This window comes from Stenella coeruleoalba (genome assembly GCF_951394435.1).
Source record: "Stenella coeruleoalba genome assembly, chromosome: 4".
Classification (NCBI taxonomy): Eukaryota; Metazoa; Chordata; class Mammalia; order Artiodactyla; family Delphinidae; genus Stenella; species Stenella coeruleoalba.
In genome coordinates this window covers 115,080,085-115,098,205 of record NC_137149.1, presented here as the reverse complement: position 1 = coordinate 115,098,205, position 18,121 = coordinate 115,080,085, and the positions used below count along the sequence as shown (strand labels likewise).

The following is an 18,121-nucleotide window of genomic DNA, read 5'->3' as shown; positions in this document are numbered from 1 at the left end:
CGTTTACTGCCCTCTGCCTAGTTACCACTGTGTAACAGGAATCTACATGCTGTCAGCCCAGTGACATGGAGTAGGTGTACTCATGTGTTTTGCAAATGCTTTTACCTGAACTAAATATTCCCGAGGAAGTAAAGGTAACCGTACATGTTCCATCAGCCGAGCCATAAATTCTTGCCTTACATCCTTGTCATGATTCACCCAAGCTATTACTGCTTCAAATACCTTGCCGAAAATATGGGGGAAAGAAAAATAAGTAATGAGTTATGTACCAAAGCATCTGAATAAAATACAATATTACATTTTGTATACAACTCTTGCTAAGACATCCAAGTTTAATCCATGGCTCAAGTTTTTCAAATCCTGACTTATGATGCACTTGAAAAGTACATCCACTCCATTTCTTTCTTTGCTTTTTATTTTTTTCATTTGGTACTTAGTATGTACTTAATTTAAGAGGTACTCTCAGGAACTTTTAGATAATACAGTATTGTTAGTCACATTAGGTCTCTAGAACTTTTTCATCTTATAACTAGAAGTTTGTACCCTTTGACCAACATCTCCCAGATTCCCCTACTCCCAGCCCCTGGTAACCACCACTCAACTCTTTCTATGAGTTTGACTTTTGAGTCTGCATATAAGTGAGATGATACAGTATTTGTCTTTCTCCGACTTATTTCACTTAGCATAATGCCCTCAAGGTCCATCCATGTTGTCACAAAAGGCAGCATTTCCTTCTTTTTATGGCTGAGTAATAATCCATTGTGTGTATATAGCACCTCTCTATCCATTCATTCAGGTTGTTTCCACATCTTGGTTATTGTGAAAAATGCTGCAGCCAACACAGCAATACAGATATCTCTTCAAGATTCTGTTTTTATTTCCTTTGGATACATATTCAGCAGTGGGACTGCTGGATCATATGGTAGATCTACTTTTAATTTAGTAGGTACTTTAATAAGTACTTGAGTACTTTTATGTATTTAGTGAGTACTTTTTGCTGGGTATTTACTACATATTTCATCAAGTACATTATCTAATCTTCTTGAACTTGAGTGGTAGCGGTGATAATTTGATGATATATGATCTAATTCATTGTTGACAACCTTTCCAAATTGAATTTGGTTCTACTTACTTAGATTTAAATCTAAAGTCCCTTTTGAATAAAGCACCCAAAATAATAAAGCAAAGTGATATCTGGAATGAAAATCATGTACTCTTAGCAAAAACTCATTTTTTTGCTTTTTCTTTGGGTTTACAAACAAATGCTGGACCATATACTTCTAAATCAAGGATCTGCAGAATAGATTAACTCTCTTTTGTCACAACAGTAGAATGTATTAAAATATAATATTTTATATTAAAAATAATCAAAATAATAAGGGCATTACAACATATATGTATGAGAAAGCTAATAAGCTATTATGAAGACAGTATTTGACTACGTAATTTCCTTCCAGACTGATGAATATACAACCCAGTAATCTTTAACGGGTTGTAGAAAATGTCTGATGATATGTAAATGAATAACTAGGAAGCAAAAAATAGGTTATTTTGATGCAGGTATAGAGCAAGAAGCTAAAAATAATCTACATTATAATTAATGAGCCTCTTTAATTCATTCAGTCACCAAGTACCTCTATGTGCCAGATGCTAGAAGATAAAGAGGGTCCTGTCAATTCTATCTGCTATTTCTCAGCTCTGTCTTCTCTTCTCCACCCCTCTTTCTACCACCCTATGCCAGATCCTATTGCTCACTGGTAACTTCAACATCCTTCTATATGACCCTCACCCCACTTTTGGTCCATTCTGCACACCACCACTTTGGAGCTAGTCTCCAAAAATAGTCCCTAATAAACCACTTCTCTGGTATCCACACCTTATGTAGTAACCTCCCACAGGAATCTAAGCTGGCCCTGTGTAACCAACAGAAGGTTGTGGAGGCAGTGCTGTGGGGCTTCTGAAGCTGGGTCATAAGATGCCTCTGGTCTCTTGAAATGCTCATTTGGGGGAAGCCAGGTGTCATGTAAAAAGTTTGATTACTGGAGATGAGATGCTATGAGACCCAAGCCAGTCATAGAGAGGAAGTGGGGTGGGGAGGGTGAGCTACCAACCAATACCTGGCCCAGGAGCCAGACAAGCGAGTGAAGGAACCATCCTGGGTGTTCCAGAAACATAAGATGCCATGTGCAGAGGGACTGAAGCCTTGGGTATGTGGCTCCAGTAGAATAATGCCACCTGTCAAGCCAACCCAGCTGAAGCCCCAGGCACTGCAGAGCAGAGACAAGCTGTCCCTATGTGCCCTGCATGAATTCTGCCCACAGACTGTGAGCATAACGACATGGTTGTTTTATGTCACTGCATTTTGGGGTGGTTGTTATGCAGCAGTAGAAAACGAGAACAGCCTCCATGACATTTCTACAGTGAAGGCATTATCATAGCACTCTTCTACTGATTAGAACCCTTCAGAGGCTCTTCATCACCAGGATAAAGTCAATTTTTTTAAAAAAAATTTTTGGCTGTGTTGGGCCCTCGTTGCTGTGTGCGGGCTTTCTCTAGCTGTGGTGAGTGGGGCCTACTCTTCATTGCAGTGCATAGGCTTCTTGTTGTGGCTTCTCTTGTTGTGGAGCATGGGCTCTAGGTGCGCGGGCTTCAGTAGTTGCGGCACACAGGCTCAGTAGTTGTGTCATGTGGGGTCTAGAAAGCAGGCTTAGTAGTCGTGGTACACGGGCTTAGCTGCTCTGCTGCATGTGGGATCTTCCCAAACTAGGGCTTGAATCAGTGTCCCCTGCATTGGCAGGCAGATTCCTATTCACTGTGCCACCAGGGAAGTCCAAGTCAATTTTCTTTAACATGGCTGAGATGGTATTTTATGTCATCTTCCCACCTTATCTCCTACCACTGTACCAAACATACTGTAAACTCTAATTGTAGTGAACTAAAAGAATGCAATCATTCTTTCACACCTCTTTACACTTACATATTCTGTTCCCTCTACCTGGGCTGCCCTTCTCCTTCCACCCATCCCTGTTTCCCTGGCAAATTCATATGCACTTTTAAAAATTTGGATCATACATCTGAGCCACACTTAACTCCAATCTGTATCCAAGGAATGATTAAAGGCTCCTTCTGGACCCTCTACAGCATTCCGTGATCATTTATTACCCCACTGCTTGTCCCTTTAGTCATGAGTAAAGGATTTTATTTTGCAATCTTCTTGTATGGAGGACTCCAATGGCAGTGTCTGGTACACAGTAGGCACTCAACACACATCTATTAAACATGAATAGTAGTGTCTTCCTCTCCTCTATATTTCTGGGGTGTTAAGATTATACATTTCACAACCACTTTCACATATTTTTTTATTTGGTAAATATTATAAGAAATGTGTCTTTTTGCCCCAAGCAGTATGAATATCCTTGAGGAAAAGAACAACAAAGTTTATACAACAAATCACACAAAGGAAAAACTCAAGTTTCACTTCCTCCAAACACTGCAGGTTCATAAGCTTTTGCCCCCTGATTCCCACAAGCTACAAAACCTACCCAAAGAATAAAACCCACCGAGAAGCTTCTCCCTCCACCGATACAAAAGGTGCAGGTGGTTGAAAAAGGCAACCCCAACTTCGGAGAGACAGGCTACAACCAGACAAAGCAGCTGCACAGGGCTCTGGAAAGGGGGAAGGACACATGGAGAGGGTGGGGTGTAAGCTGCAGGGGCCAGTCTGAAGGAAGAGGTCAGTCTGGAACTAGCTAAACTTTGCCACCTGGGTGACTTCGTCCAACTCACATGATGGTGAAATTACTTTGGTTTGTGAATATTATGTTTATTTGTTTATTTATTTTTGAAGTGGCTTCTTTTTATTAATTAATTTATTTATTTATTTTTGGCTGCATTGGGTCTTCGTTGTTGCATGCGGCCTTTCTCTAGTTGTGCTGAGCGTGAGCGGGGGCTACTCTTTGTTGCTGTGCGCAGGCTTCTCATTGCGGTGGCTTCTCTTGTTGAGGAGCATGGGCTCTAGGCATGCAGGCTTCAGTAGTTGTGGCACACAGGCTCAGTAGTTTTGGCTCATGGGCTCTTGAGCACAGGCTCAGTAGTTGTGGCGCACTGGCTAGTTGCTCCACGGCATGTGGGATCTTCCCGGACCAAGGCTTGAACCATGTCCCCTGCATTGGCAGGTGGATTCTTAACCACTGTGCCACCAGGGAAGTCTGAGAATATTATGTTTAGATCACAATTTTCCCTGGTATCTAGCTGTGAGAAGAAACCCAGTTCCCCAAAGGCCCTTTGTTTCAGATAGTTCAATGTATGCAAGCTCTTGCTGTGGGGTCAAGCACAAAACTCTGGTGTCTAACCATTTAGGGACGCTCCTAAGGGGTGAGAACACAGTTATTTACCCAACCAACAAGTCAACTAGCGGAGTTTCTCAACTTCCAGATCAAAGATCACTGGCTGTCACTACACATACAGGATCACAAAGTTACAAAACAAAGTGAAAGAAAGGAAAAATACTATATCACTGTACACTGGGAAAAGAAAAATACACTTACTTTCTCTTCTGAAGAAATGGTAAGTTTGTCACTCGAGATTAAGCTGCACACTTGTTCAATGCCGAGGTTGAGAAATTCTTCACTAAGTACGACATCTGCAAAATGTTGCTCTGTTTGGAGGTTACAAAGAAAACCCATTAACGCCACATTCTATTACCATAGTTTCAAACTGCTTAAAAAAGAAGAGGGTTTTTCCTAATCTAACCTATGAAGGAGAAAACCAAGTGTACTTCCTTAAGGCAAGAACTAACAAGACAAACCCAAACAAACTCTCCTGGGGAAGTGGTCTGTACTTGAGTGACAAAGTGGAAGCACAGGCAGGAAGGTAGCCTTACTGTACACTCGGCTGAATCACTTCTGTTTTTATAAGAGGGTATTTTAGAGTTAAACATCTATCTATTTCTTATCTGGTAATAAGACTATCAGTGTTGAAATTTGTAAAACCTTTTGATTACATAAATCAGATAAAGTACATGGTGTTATTATTTACACACTTAAATGTATTATGTAAAACATTAGAGGGCTTTAGGACATAATGGGGTAAGGAGGGGAAGCTGCTTTAATTGAAAACTAAAGACTAAACAAGGAAATCTTAAATGCTGGTCAGTCTGAATAGATAACTCTGAATTCTATGTAAGCAATTTACTTGCGGATCAAGTTACACTATTTTATACCCTCAATTCCTTTCCAGAAACCAGTGAAATTAGGAATTCTTAAAACTGAAAAAGAAACCCTTTCTTTGATTTCACAAATATACCCACTCCTCCAAAGGGGGGGGAGGGGGTACTATTAGTATAATCAATGACTTAAAAACTTAAAAAAAAAAGAAAACTAATCATTTACAAAGTATCCTTTCCTCCAAATCTAGCTCTCATTTTAAAGCGTGAGCTCACAAGGAAATATGGTGGTCAAATCCCAGCTCTGCCACGTGCTAGTTTGTAAAACCTTGGGAAAGTTTTGTAATTTCTCTAACCCTTGGCTTCCTCATCTATAAAATGGGGATAATAAAAATACCTTACATAACAAGATTGCTGTGAGGCTTAAATAAATTAATGGCTTGTAAGCATCTAGAACTGTGTGTGGTAAAGGGTAAAGACTCAATAATTTAGCTCTTATTGTATTGTGATCCCTATATTCTAAAGTAAAAATCTGCTAGGAATTCTAGGTATTTTCTAGGTCTTTACAATTAACTATATTCTAATAGTAATTTTTTTCAAAGCCTTTTTTTTCTAAGGTGAAATAAAAGATTCATTTCAAATGTATGTTTCAACATACCATAAAAAGGGTTAGTTGGCTTCCCTTGCAGAGAACACAGAGCAAAGCAATGCCCCCAAGACTGGAGAGATCAACAGGAGAACACAGGGAGCTGCAGCTGATTGAAAGAGACTCACAAGTGGAAACCGCATGCGAATCAGTGCGAGGGTAGGAAAATCTCAGCGTGGACAACTCTGAGAGTTAAAAACTCCAGGGGGACCCAGTCATAGGGGGATCCCCTCAATATTGTGAGATTTCCTCCAGGAGCTCGACCAGGTTTCCACAGTAAATATGAGAGAAGAATCCCCTCTGGCTTCTGGTAGGGGGAGGAGAAATGAATTTCAACAATTTGAAATATCCAAAGCAGTGTGTTCTTAATAAGGCCTGCCCTCAGGAGAAACTAGTTAACCAGAGCCTAACTGACCCAAGGAAGGGAAACACCCAACTCCAACCCACTCCAGCCATCCTGTCCCACCTAGGGAGGGAGAAAGAAACCTGAGAAACATTTGTCAAGTTCACAGTCCAGAGCCATAGGCTCACTAACAAACTGAGACCTAATCATAGGAATACAGAAGGCTTCCCTCCCCACATCTCACTGTCACATCTCTAAAGGCCTGTTTACAGCAGTTCCTTTCACTGGGTACATCATGTCTGGCGACCAAGAAAAAAATTACAAGGCATTCTAAAAGGCAAAAACACAAATTGAAGAGACAGAGCAAGCATCCAAACCAGACATGGCAGGGATGCTGGATTTATCAAACTGGGAATTTAAAACAACTATGATAAATATGCTCAGAGCTCTAATGGATAAAGCAGACAGCATGCAGGAACAGATGGGCAATGTAAACAGAGAGATGGATAATTCTAAGAAAAAAGTAAAAAGAAATGCTAGAGATCAAAAACACGATAAGAAAAATGAAGAATGTTTTTGATGGGCTGATTAGTAGACTGGACACGGCTGAGGAAGCAACCTCTGAGTTTGAGGAAAATGGTGGATACATGTCATTATACATTGTCAAAACCCACAGAATATACAACACAAGCAGTGAACCATATATACTATGGTCTTCAGTTAATAATAATGTATCAATATTGGCTCATAATCTGTAACAAATGTACCACACTAATGCAATATGTTAATAATAGCAGAAACTGTAGGAAGAACAGGAAGAACTCTCTGCACCGCCCACTCAATTTGTCTATAAAACTACAACTGCTCTAACAAATATTACTAGTTAAAAAAGAATGCACTGATAAAGAACAACATAAATGATTAATTTGTAACTGAATAATAGTTCCTGACCTCACAAGAAGTTTACACAAAAAAATCATTTCAGAACTTTTTATACATAAAGAAATATTTTCACTTCCAAACATAGGCCTGTAATGATTTTGCACCAAGCTTCTTTTACAGTTTTAAAATCTGAATCAGAGAAAGAGATTACTGGCCTCCCTATACTTTTCATGGGGGAAAAAAAATCTCTAGTGGTAACAAACACAACAGAGAGAACGTAACTTTTCTATATCATGACTGTATAAGTTACCCTAGACTCTTGCCTCATTAATCAGAAAAATGGACTTACTAAAAAACAAACCTGGTAACGTTTTAAAAATAATCAATTACTTACATTTATAAGTAAGGGCATTAGTAAACTTTATCCAAAGTCAAGTTTGGGCTCTAAATTCATTGTGTACTCTTTACTAGTGATCAAAGGAGGTTAAGAGGACAGGAAAAGCAGTCAACTACTACAACTGTACTGTCGACCTTCCCATATCCAGGGCTGTGAAACTCAACTGTATTCATCCTACATCATTTTATACAGGGGACCGGAGTATAGACAGATGTTGGTATCAGCGGGTCTCCTGGAACCAGTCCCCCAAGGATACACAGGGATGATGGCATTGCGAAAACCATAACATAGCTGTTATTCAAACAAATGAACCTGAGGACCCTCACCAATTACAAAAAAACTAGTCTAAATGAAAAGTGGAGAAAGATGAAATGTTCAAAGGAACTTTCATTGTAGAAAGTCATATACATATTTTTAAATAGTTCCAACCCTCACATATGTTCTACTTTCTACCTGAACAACCTCTCCTCCTCAGTAAAAGCTTTAGGTATTGGTATCTAATGTTTACCCCTTCACATTAAGCTTTCTTGAAAAGGTTTTGGCAATTATGTAGAGCATCACTAAATATGGAGGGCAGTATCTGGCAACATCAGGAGTAAATTAGTTTACTGTAAGGCCTGCCTTTTCTCTATTTATATGAACAGTATGAATCTTCAAATGTTCTGCTGTATTAACTGACAGGCAATTTGGCAGGACTCTTGCTGGTTAATACACCCTAGGCACCCAGACACACCAGATGACTGGCTCCGTCACTGTAAGGCACTCTGGGGCACGAGTGATATTTTAAATGTCTTTGGTTACACAGGTTTGTCCTGTGAATAATATTCTTAATTTAATGTCACCTAACTTGAGCATTTACTGATCTTTCCCACTAAACTTGAAGATTCCACCTACCCACCTACCTACAACAATTCACATAATTTATATGGCCTGACTTCAACCCACACACCAGCAGAACTCACGGTTATCCTAGGGCCACTATCCCTGGCCCAACCCTCTCTGTTTCCAGAACAGCTTACGCTTGACACTGCCAATTGTCTGTTATTTTATATGTTCTGAAGCCTTGGTCTCCAGATCCTATTGTTTCTTATCAGTCCATGCTTGCTCTGCGTGATCCTACCAACCTTAAAACTTTAACCAATTCACTCAGTATCAAACTAAAAACATTAAAAGTAGCATCCATTCTTTTTGATGTGATGGTAAATAAGATTATTTCCTTAATCTCTCTTTCTGATACTTTGTTGTTAGTGTATAGAAATGCAACAGATTTCTGTATATTAATTTTGTATCCTGATACTTTACCAAATTCATTACTGAGCTCTAATAGTTCTCGGGTAGCCTTTAGGACTTTCTATGTACAGTATCATGTCATCTGCAGACAGTGACAGTTTTGGGACTTCCCTGGTGGCGCAGTGGTTAAGAATCTGCCTGCCAATGCAGGGGACACGGGTTCGATCCCTGGTCTGAGAAGATCCCACATGCCGTGGAGCAACTAATCCTGTGCACCACAACTACTGAGCCTGTGCTCTAGAACCTGCGAGTCACAACTACTGAGCCCGTGTGCCACAACTACTGAAGCCCACGTGCCTAGAGCCCATGCTCTGCAACAAGAGAAGTCACCGCAATGAGACGCCCATGCACTGCAACCAAGAGTAGCCCCCACTTGCTGTAACTAGAGAAAGCCTGAGCGCAGCAACGAAGACCCAACGCAGCCAAAAAACACCCCACAAACAAACAGTGACAGTTTTACTTCCAGTTTGGATTCCTTTTATTTCTTTTTCTTCTCTGAATGCTGTGGCTAAGACTTCCAAAACTATGTTGAATAAAAGTGGTGAGAAGGGGGCTTTCCTGGTGGCGCAGTGGTTGGGAGTCTGCCTGCCGATGCAGGGGACACGGGTTCGGGCCCTGGTCTGGGAGGATCCCGCGTGCCGCGGAGAGGCTGGGCCCATGAGCCACAATTACTGAGCCTGCGCGTCTGGAGCCTGTGCTCCGCAGAGAACAAGAGAGGCAGCGATGAAGAGTGGCCCTCGCTTGCCACAACTAGAGAAAGCCCTCGCACAGAAACAAAGACCCAACACAGCCATAAATATATAAATAAATTTAAAAATAAAAAAAAATTAAAAAAAAAAAAAGAAGTGGTGAGAAGGACATCCTTGTCTTGTTCCTGATCTCAGAGGGAATGCTTTCAGCTTTTCACCATTGAGTATGATGTTAGCTGTGGGTTTGTCATACTTGGGCTTTATTATGTTGAGGTATGTTCGTTCACTCTATGTCCACTTTCTGGAGAGTTTTTACCATAAATGGATACTGAATTTTATCAAAATCGGTTTTAGCATCTACTGAGATGATCATATGGTTTTTATTCTTCAATTTGTTAATGTGGTGTATCACACTGACTGATTTGTGGATACTGAAAAATCCTTGCATCCCTGAGACAAATCCCTTTTGATCATGGTGTATGATCCTTTAATGTATTGTTGGATTCGACTGGCTAGCATTTTGTTGAGGATTTTTGTACCTGTGTTCATCAGTGATATTGGTCTGTAATTTTCTTTTTTTGTGATACCTTTGTCTGATTTTGGTTTCAGGGTGATGGTGCCCTCACAGGACGACTTTGGAAGTATTCCTTCCTCTGCAATTTTTGGAATAGTTTGAGAAGGATAGGTATTAACTCTTGTCTAAATGTTTCATAGAATTCACCTGTAAAGCCATCTGATTCTGGACTTCTGTTTTCTGGGAGTTTTTAAATTACTTATTCAATTTCATTACTTGGTCTGTTCATATCTTCTATTTCTTCCTGGTTCAGTCTTGGGAGCTTCTCTCCATTTCTCATTGAATTTTAACTTTTCCACCTTTGGAAGTGACAGGAAGGGACAATAGGTTTGGCTACTGTGCTGGTCCAGATTGCCAGCAGCAATACCATCTAGCAAATGCTTCCCCTTCAGCCCACTCCCATTTACATAGGGTATCATTCCATAGGTATAGAACTAGTGGTCTATCTCAACCACTAGGTAATACAGCTGTATTCACTGTCAAACCCAAGTTTGCCAGATGGGGTGAATGCACAGTCTATCACATTAGGCCTTTAGGAATCCTGACGTAAAAGTTTGGAAGTACAGTTAAGGTTTCTTGCTTAGGAATCACCCCTGCTTCTGGCCCCTGCAACTGCAGCCCTGGTTCTGGAACCACTGAATCAGGTAGGAATAAAAGGAAGTTGAGGTGTTGTGGGGGAAACTGTATAGTCATACCAGCATCTTCTCCCACCTCCTCTTCCCCAGATTCTTCTGAAAAGTGAAGGAATCTATCTGTTGAAGACTCCTCCTTGGTCACACCCACATGGGGTATCCTTAACCCATGTTGAGTGTGAGCACACGCTTGTGAAGACGTGTAAGCCAGCCCTTCATGCCTTTACCTCCCCCAGTTTTAGACAATAAAAGTTTCAGTTGCCTGCTCTAAGTCTCTATCAAAGTACTACTCCTAGGATATCTCTCCTAGGATACCTCTTTGCTCATTGTTGGACATTATGGATTACTACTGTGGACTGAATTGTGTTCCCCCAAAATTTACATTTTGAAGACAACCCTTAATGTGGTTGTATTTGGAGATAGATCCTTCAAGGAGGTAATTAAATTTAAATGAGGTCATAAGAGAGCCCTAATCCAATAGGACTGGTGTCCTTATAAAAAGACACCAGTGGTGTGCATGCACAGAGAAAATGCCATGTGCGGACACAGTGAGAAGGTGGTCATCTATAAGGTGGGAAGAGAGGTCTCACCAGAAACCAACCTTACTGGCAGCTTGATCTTGGACTCCCAGTCTCCAGAACTATGAGGAGGTAAATTTCTGTTGTTTAAGTCACCCAGTCTGTGGTATTTTGTTATGGCAGGAAAACTTTTGGAAATTGCAAAGCACTACAGAATGTAAAGAATCTTTCATTCAATTAAAAAAAATGTTTTTAATATCTACAAAAAGCAGTAGCATCCAAACCTATTACATTATTTTCAAAAGCATATAACATTTCTCTTTTCTTCTTTGTAACCCTTGTGCTATAAGAAAAAAAAATATTTTAGTGAAAAACACTTTGGTGATTTAAGCTTCTGGCAAGTACTACTGGAAACTGAGAATAGAGGAGGAATTAATTATTACTCAGTTAATGAGATAGTTTTAATGAATGGCCAAGAGAACACATATAGCACATCTAAATTATATACTAATAAACTCTTTTCTAAGTGACATTAGAGTGTAGTTTAATCTGCTACCTTCACAATGGTCATTCTCAAACCTTATGCTGAAGATGACAGTTCCACTGTTGCCATCAAACCATCCTGCTTTTTGACTGTGGGCTAGAAATAGAACAACTGTGAGAAATACAGAGTAGTATTACCACATGGACAGGATCCACTATTAAGAGGAACCACTGCACATCTGTGCAGGTGAACAGACATGTGCATACTGAAATCGGTCTGTTAGCTACCACCTCCATTCAGTTTTATGCCTCAGAATGCTTTGGGGTAAGGAGAATGGGAAGTGGTTTGTTTTACAGTACCTATAACCAATTCTCTTGAACTAAAATAAAGCAAGTCTTGTCATTTGAATGGGAAAAAGTATAATTCTGTATCTGTTGGAGGAAAAAAACCCTGTTGTCAAAACTGTAAGGGCAAAAGGAGCTTTACAAAGTTGTTATGGGAACATATAAAATTCAAACCACATTTATAAAGGGAATCGCTAGGCCATCTCAGAAGGAAGAGCTTTGGGTGTGATGAGATCACAAATTTTAGTCAACTAATGCAAGACACGTACAATACGGCAAGGCATTTCCCCAATACATATTAAAAAAAAAAGCATGGACTCCTAACAATACCTTTAATGAATCGGTAAAATCTTGCATGTGTTTCTAAAACATTAAAATAACATGAACCTGTAATGACTGACAGTGGCAGTTCTCAATTTTACGATTCCTATATATATATTCAAATTTCTAGGCACCAAAAGCAACTGAAAACATGTTTAGATAGAAATTTGTTCACAGGAACTCTGTAGGAAGAAAGGCAAGAAGGTTAGTGCTACCTGTCATTTTATGTGTTCTTTATACAAATCATTATTTGCCTCTCTGCTGCTTAGTTCCTGTTGTTAAATGCTCTAATATTACCACTACTGCTAAAAAAATTATATATGAACATTTCTTCCCTGGCCTCAAGCTACAAAACCATGAAGATCAAAATTAAAACCAAACAAAAAACCCCAAAACATATCCCTACTATGAAACTGTGTACTATTTCATACTGCCGGTAGGAGTATAAATTAGTACAAGCTCTACAGACATCAATATTGAAATCTCATCCTACAAATACACTTGACCAGTTACAAAATAACACGTTCCAAGTTATTCACTGCGGCATTGTTTTTAATAACTGCAAAAGAGTTAATTCGTTGGCATTGATTAAAAATGGTACAATTACACAATATTCTGCATCTATAAAAAAGAATAAGAAAGTTCATGCTATGAAGAGAGTTTCAGGAAATGTTGCCAGTTTGAGGGGAGAAAAGGTACTACCGAAGGAGTACACAGAATATTAGCTACCTTTTGTGTAAAGAAAGGGGAAGGATAACACTATAGATTCATGTACACTGGAAAAGTATAAAAGGAACTAATAAAAACACTTCCCTATAGAGGAGGGCATACCTAAGGAGGAGAGAAGTAGGACAGATGTAGAAACAAATGTTTTCAGTGGATAGCTTGGTACATATTACTGTTATATGAACCATATGAATAGATTACCTAGCCTCCCTCACCCCCACAAAACAAAAAAAACCCCAAAACTAATACTAGTAACTACATTTGTCAGGAGACGGGGGGTAAGGGGGAATGACGGACAAGGGTGAAAGGGAGACTTCTTCAATATACACCTTTCAACACCCTTGTGTATATAGTCAAATGATCTTTGATAAGGACGCCAAGACCACTGAAAGAGGAAAGAACAGTCTCTTCAAAAAACAGGGTTGGGGGCTTCCTGGTGGCGCAGTGGTTGAGAGTCCGCCTGCCGATGCAGGGGACACGGGTTTGTGCCCCAGTCTGGGAAGATCCCACATGCCGCGGAGCGGCTGGGCCCATGAGCCATGGCCGCTGAGCCTGCGCGTCCAGAGCCTGTGCTCCGTAACGGGAGAGGCCACAACAGTGAGAGGCCCGCGTACCGCAAAAAAAAAAAAACCCACTTAGATGATGCTGCCAGTAACAAGATGAATAAGTTCTGGGGATCTAACATACAGCATGGTGACTACCATCAACAATAATGCATTACACAGTTGAAAGTTTCTAGGAGAGTAAATCTTAAATGTTCTCACCACAAAAAAGTAATAGTAATTATGTTTTGTTATTCAATTGTGTGAGTTCATTATATATTTTAGATATCAAGCCCTTATCAGATATATGATTTGCAAATATTTTCTCCCACTTTGTAGGCTGCTTTTTCATTTTATTTATTGTTTCTTTTGCTGTGCAGAAGCTTTTTCTTAGCTTGATGAAGTCCTACTTATTAACTTTTGCTTTTGTTGCTTGTGCTTTTGGTGTCATATCTGAAAAATCATTACCAATGTCAAGGAGCTGTTTTCATCTAAGAGTTTTATGGTTTCCAGTCTTATGTTTAAGTCTTTAATCTATTTGAGTTAATTTTAGTTAAGTGTTGTAAGATAGGGGTCCAATTTCATTCTTCTGTATGTGGTTATCCAGTTTTTCCAATACCACTTACTGAAGAGATTGTACTCCCCCCACTGAATATTCTCGACTTCCTTACCAAATACTAGTTGGTTGTCCACAAGGGGGTTCTTACCAGGCTCCCAATTCTGTTCCATTGGTCTATGTGTCTATTTTAATGCCAGTACCCACCCTGTTTTGATTATTGTACCTTTGTAATATAGTTTTAAATCAGGAAGTGTGATGCCTTCAGCTTTGTTCTTCTCTCTCAGGACTGCTTTGGCTATTTGGGTTCTTTTGTGGTCCCACTAAAATTTCAGGATCTTTTTTCTATTTCTGTGAAAAATACCACTGAAATTTTGATAGGGATTGCATTGGATCCATAGATGGCTTTGGGTAATATGGACATTTTAACAATATTAATTCTTCCAATCCATCAATGCAGGATATCTTTCTATTTATTTGCATCTTTTTCAATTTCTTTCATCTAAGTCTTGTAGTTTTCAATGTACAGATCTTTCTCCTCCTTGGTTAAATTTACTCCTAAGTATTTTATTGTTTTTGATGCTATTGTGTATGGGGCTATTTTATTTCTTTTTCATATATTTCATTGTTACTATATATAAATTCAACTGATTTATGTGCTGATTTTGCATCATGCAACTTTAATAAATTTGTTGATTAGTTTCAACAGGTTCTTTTTTTTTTGGTGGAGATCATATCATATAAGATCCTATCTGCAAACAAACAATTTTACTCCTTCCTTTCTGACTGGGTACCTTTTATTTCTTTCTCTTGCCTGACTGCTCTGGCTAGGACTTCCACTACTATGTTGAATAGGAGTGGTAATGGTGGGCACCCCTGTCTAATATCTGATCTTAAAGGAAAAGCTTTCAACATTTTGCTTTTTGAGTATGACATTAGCTGTGGGCTTGCCATATATGGCCTTTATTATGTTACGGTATGTTCCTTCTATACGCAATTTGCTGAGAGTTTTTCTCATGAAAGGATGCTATACTTTGTCAAATGGTTTTTCTGCATCTACTAAGATGATTGTATAATTTTTATCTTTCATTCTATTAAGTGGTGTACCTTACTAACTGATTTGCATATGTTGAATCCTATGCATAAACTCCACTTGATCATGGTGTATGACCCATTTAATGTGCTGTTAATGTCAGTTTGCTAATATTTGTTGAAAATTTTTGCATCTGTATTCATCAAGGATACTGGCCTATAGTTATCTTTTCTTGTAATGTCTTTATCTGGCTTTGGTATCAGGGTAATGCTTGGCTTGTAAAATGAGTTTGAGAGTTTTGCTCCTCTTTGACGTTTTGTAAGAGCTTGAGAAGGATTAGTGTTAATTCTTCTTTAAACGTTTGATGGAATTCACCAGTGAAGCCAACTTGGTCCTCGACTTGCTTTGCTGAGAAGTTTTTGATTTCTGATTCAATCTCCTTATTTGTTATTGGTCTGTTCAGATTTTCTGTTTCATGAATCAGTCTTCATAGATTGTATGTTTCTAGGAATTTATCCGTTTCTTCGAGGTTATATTGGCATATAAACATCCATTACAGTCTCTTACAATCCTTTGCATTTCTGTGGTATAAGGTGTCATGTCTCCTCTTTCATTATTAATTTTAATTCACTTTAACCTTCTTTTTTCCCTAGTCTAACTAAAGGTTTGTCTATTTGGTTTATCTTTTCAAAAAACCAGGCCTTAATTTCACTTACCTTTTTCTATTGTTTTTCTGGTCTCTATTTCATTTATTTCTACTCTGATCTTTGTTATTTCCTTCCTTCTGCTATCGTTGAGCTTAGTTTGTTCTTCTTTTTCTAGTTCCCTGAGATACAAAATTAGGTTGTTTGAGGTCTTTTTTCTTAATATAGGCATTTATCACTGTTAACTTCTCTCTTAGAACTGGTTTTGCAGCATCTCGTAGATTTTGGTATGGTGTGTTTTCATTTTTGTTTGTTCCAAGATATTTTTAAATTTCCTTTTTGATTTCTTTTCAGTTGTTTTCTTTTTTTAAAATTTCTTTTTTTGACCCATTGGTTGTTCAGGACTGTGTTGTTTAATTTCCACACATTTGTGAATTTTTGAATTTCCTCCTGTTACTGATTTATAGTGTTATACCACTGTAGTCAAAAAATATACTTGGTATGATTTTAATTTTCTTAAATTTGTTAAGACTTGTTGTGTGACCTACCATATGGTCTATCCTGGAGAAGTTCTGTGTGTGCTTGAGAATAATGTGTATTCTGCTATTTTCGGATAGAATGTTCTGAATATGTCTGTTAGGTCCACTGGGTCTAAAGTACGGCTCAAGTCCAATGTTTTCTTGTTGATATTCTGTCCGGATGATTATCCATTGTTGATTAAAGCTGGGGTATTGATGTTCCTGAAGATTATTTTATTATTGTCTATTTCTCCTTCCAGATCTTTTAGTACGTCTTAATACATTTAGGTGCTCCAATGTTGCGTGCATATATATCTATGATTGTTATATCTTCTTGATGAATTGAACCATTTATCATTATATAATGACCTTCTCTTCTCTAGTTACCATTTTTGGCTTAACATCTATTTTGTCTGACATCAGTAGAGGTACCCCTGTACTCTTTTGGTTTCCACTTGCATGGAATATCTTTTCCATCTCTTCACTTTGAGCCCATGTGTGACCTCAAAACTGAAGTGAGACACTGGTAGGCACCATATATTATTTTTTTGTTTTTTAAAATCCATCCAACCAATCTATGCCTTTTGATTCTCCAATCAAATCCATTTACATTTAGCGTGATTATTGATAGGTAAGATATTACTAATTCCAACTTACAGTTTTCTGGCTATTTTTGCAGTTCCCTTGTTCTCTTCCTCTCTCACTGTCTTCCTTAGTAAACATGATTTTCTATAGTGGTGTGCTTTGAGTCCCTTCTTTTACCTTTTGTGTATCTACTTTAGGTTTTTGCTTTGTGGTTACCATGAGGCTTACATAAAATATCTTATAGATATAATAATGTATTTTATGCTGATAACAACTTAACTTTAATCATATATAAAAACTCTACCCCTTTACTCCCCCCCCACCTTTTATGGGTTTTGATGTATAATGTACCTCTTTTTACATTGTAAATTCATGAACAAATTATTGTAGCTATAGTTTTTTTTAATACTCTTATCCTTCAACCTTATACCACTATTTTAGAGTATTAGAGTATTCTTAATTTGATTATACGCTTACCTTTACCAGTGTGTTGTATATTTTCATACGTTTTCATGTTATTAATAGCTGCCTTTTTATTTCAGCTTGAAGAACTCCTTTCAGCATTTCTTTTATGGCAGAACTAGTGGTGATGAACTCCCTCAGCCTTTGCATCTGGGAAAGTCTTTATCTCTCCTTCATTTCTGAATCACGGACTAAGAAAGGGCACTCCTGGCACTAAGCTGTGTTGCCATGTGGGAGGGATGACACAGGTGAGGTCAAACTGCTCCTCTCACCCTCTCCAGCATGTCCAAACTTGTGCTGGTATTGTTGTTTTTGCTCCAATGTAATGCTGTATCATCTCCTCTGGAAACCTGGACTTCCAGGAAGGCTCTCTCATCTGTGGGGGACAGTCTGGTTCAGTGTTCTCCGGGGGCTCCCAGACTGCAGTCAAGAGGGACTGGAAACAGTTCACAGATCACTTCAGGATCTACAGCCAGTACCAAGGTCTGCCTGCCTATTGCCTAATGTACAGTGGGCAAGGCTCCTTCTGGGTTCTTTAGGGTATGATGCTGGATCCCACAGCTCCCACAAAGGTACCTTCATTTGTGGATGGATACAGGATATTTGTTGTGCAGGGAGGGAAGGCAAGAATGAGGGATGTCTTATACCCATGACCAGAAAACGTTTATAACCATGTGAAAACATCAGTGATTGAAATTTTAAAAACACAAACAGTAACAAAATATCCCCAAACTAAGCCTAACTAGTTTTTGTCCCCAGTGAGAAAGAAAA

General features: G+C 38.8%; 1 protein-coding gene across 4 annotated transcripts in view; it reads right to left on the bottom strand.

Moving 5' to 3' along the window:
- KLHL2 (kelch like family member 2) overlaps positions 1-18,121 on the bottom strand; it is a 123,611-nt gene that overhangs the window by 21,591 nt on the left and 83,899 nt on the right. For all 4 annotated transcript variants that reach the window (XM_079920730.1, XM_079920731.1, XM_079920733.1 and 1 more), the window contains 2 exons: positions 4,548-4,657; positions 106-222 (listed from right to left, as the gene is read on the bottom strand). In XM_079920730.1, the coding sequence (XP_079776856.1) occupies positions 106-222; positions 4,548-4,657 (227 nt within the window). The remainder of the gene's footprint in view (positions 1-105; positions 223-4,547; positions 4,658-18,121) is intronic.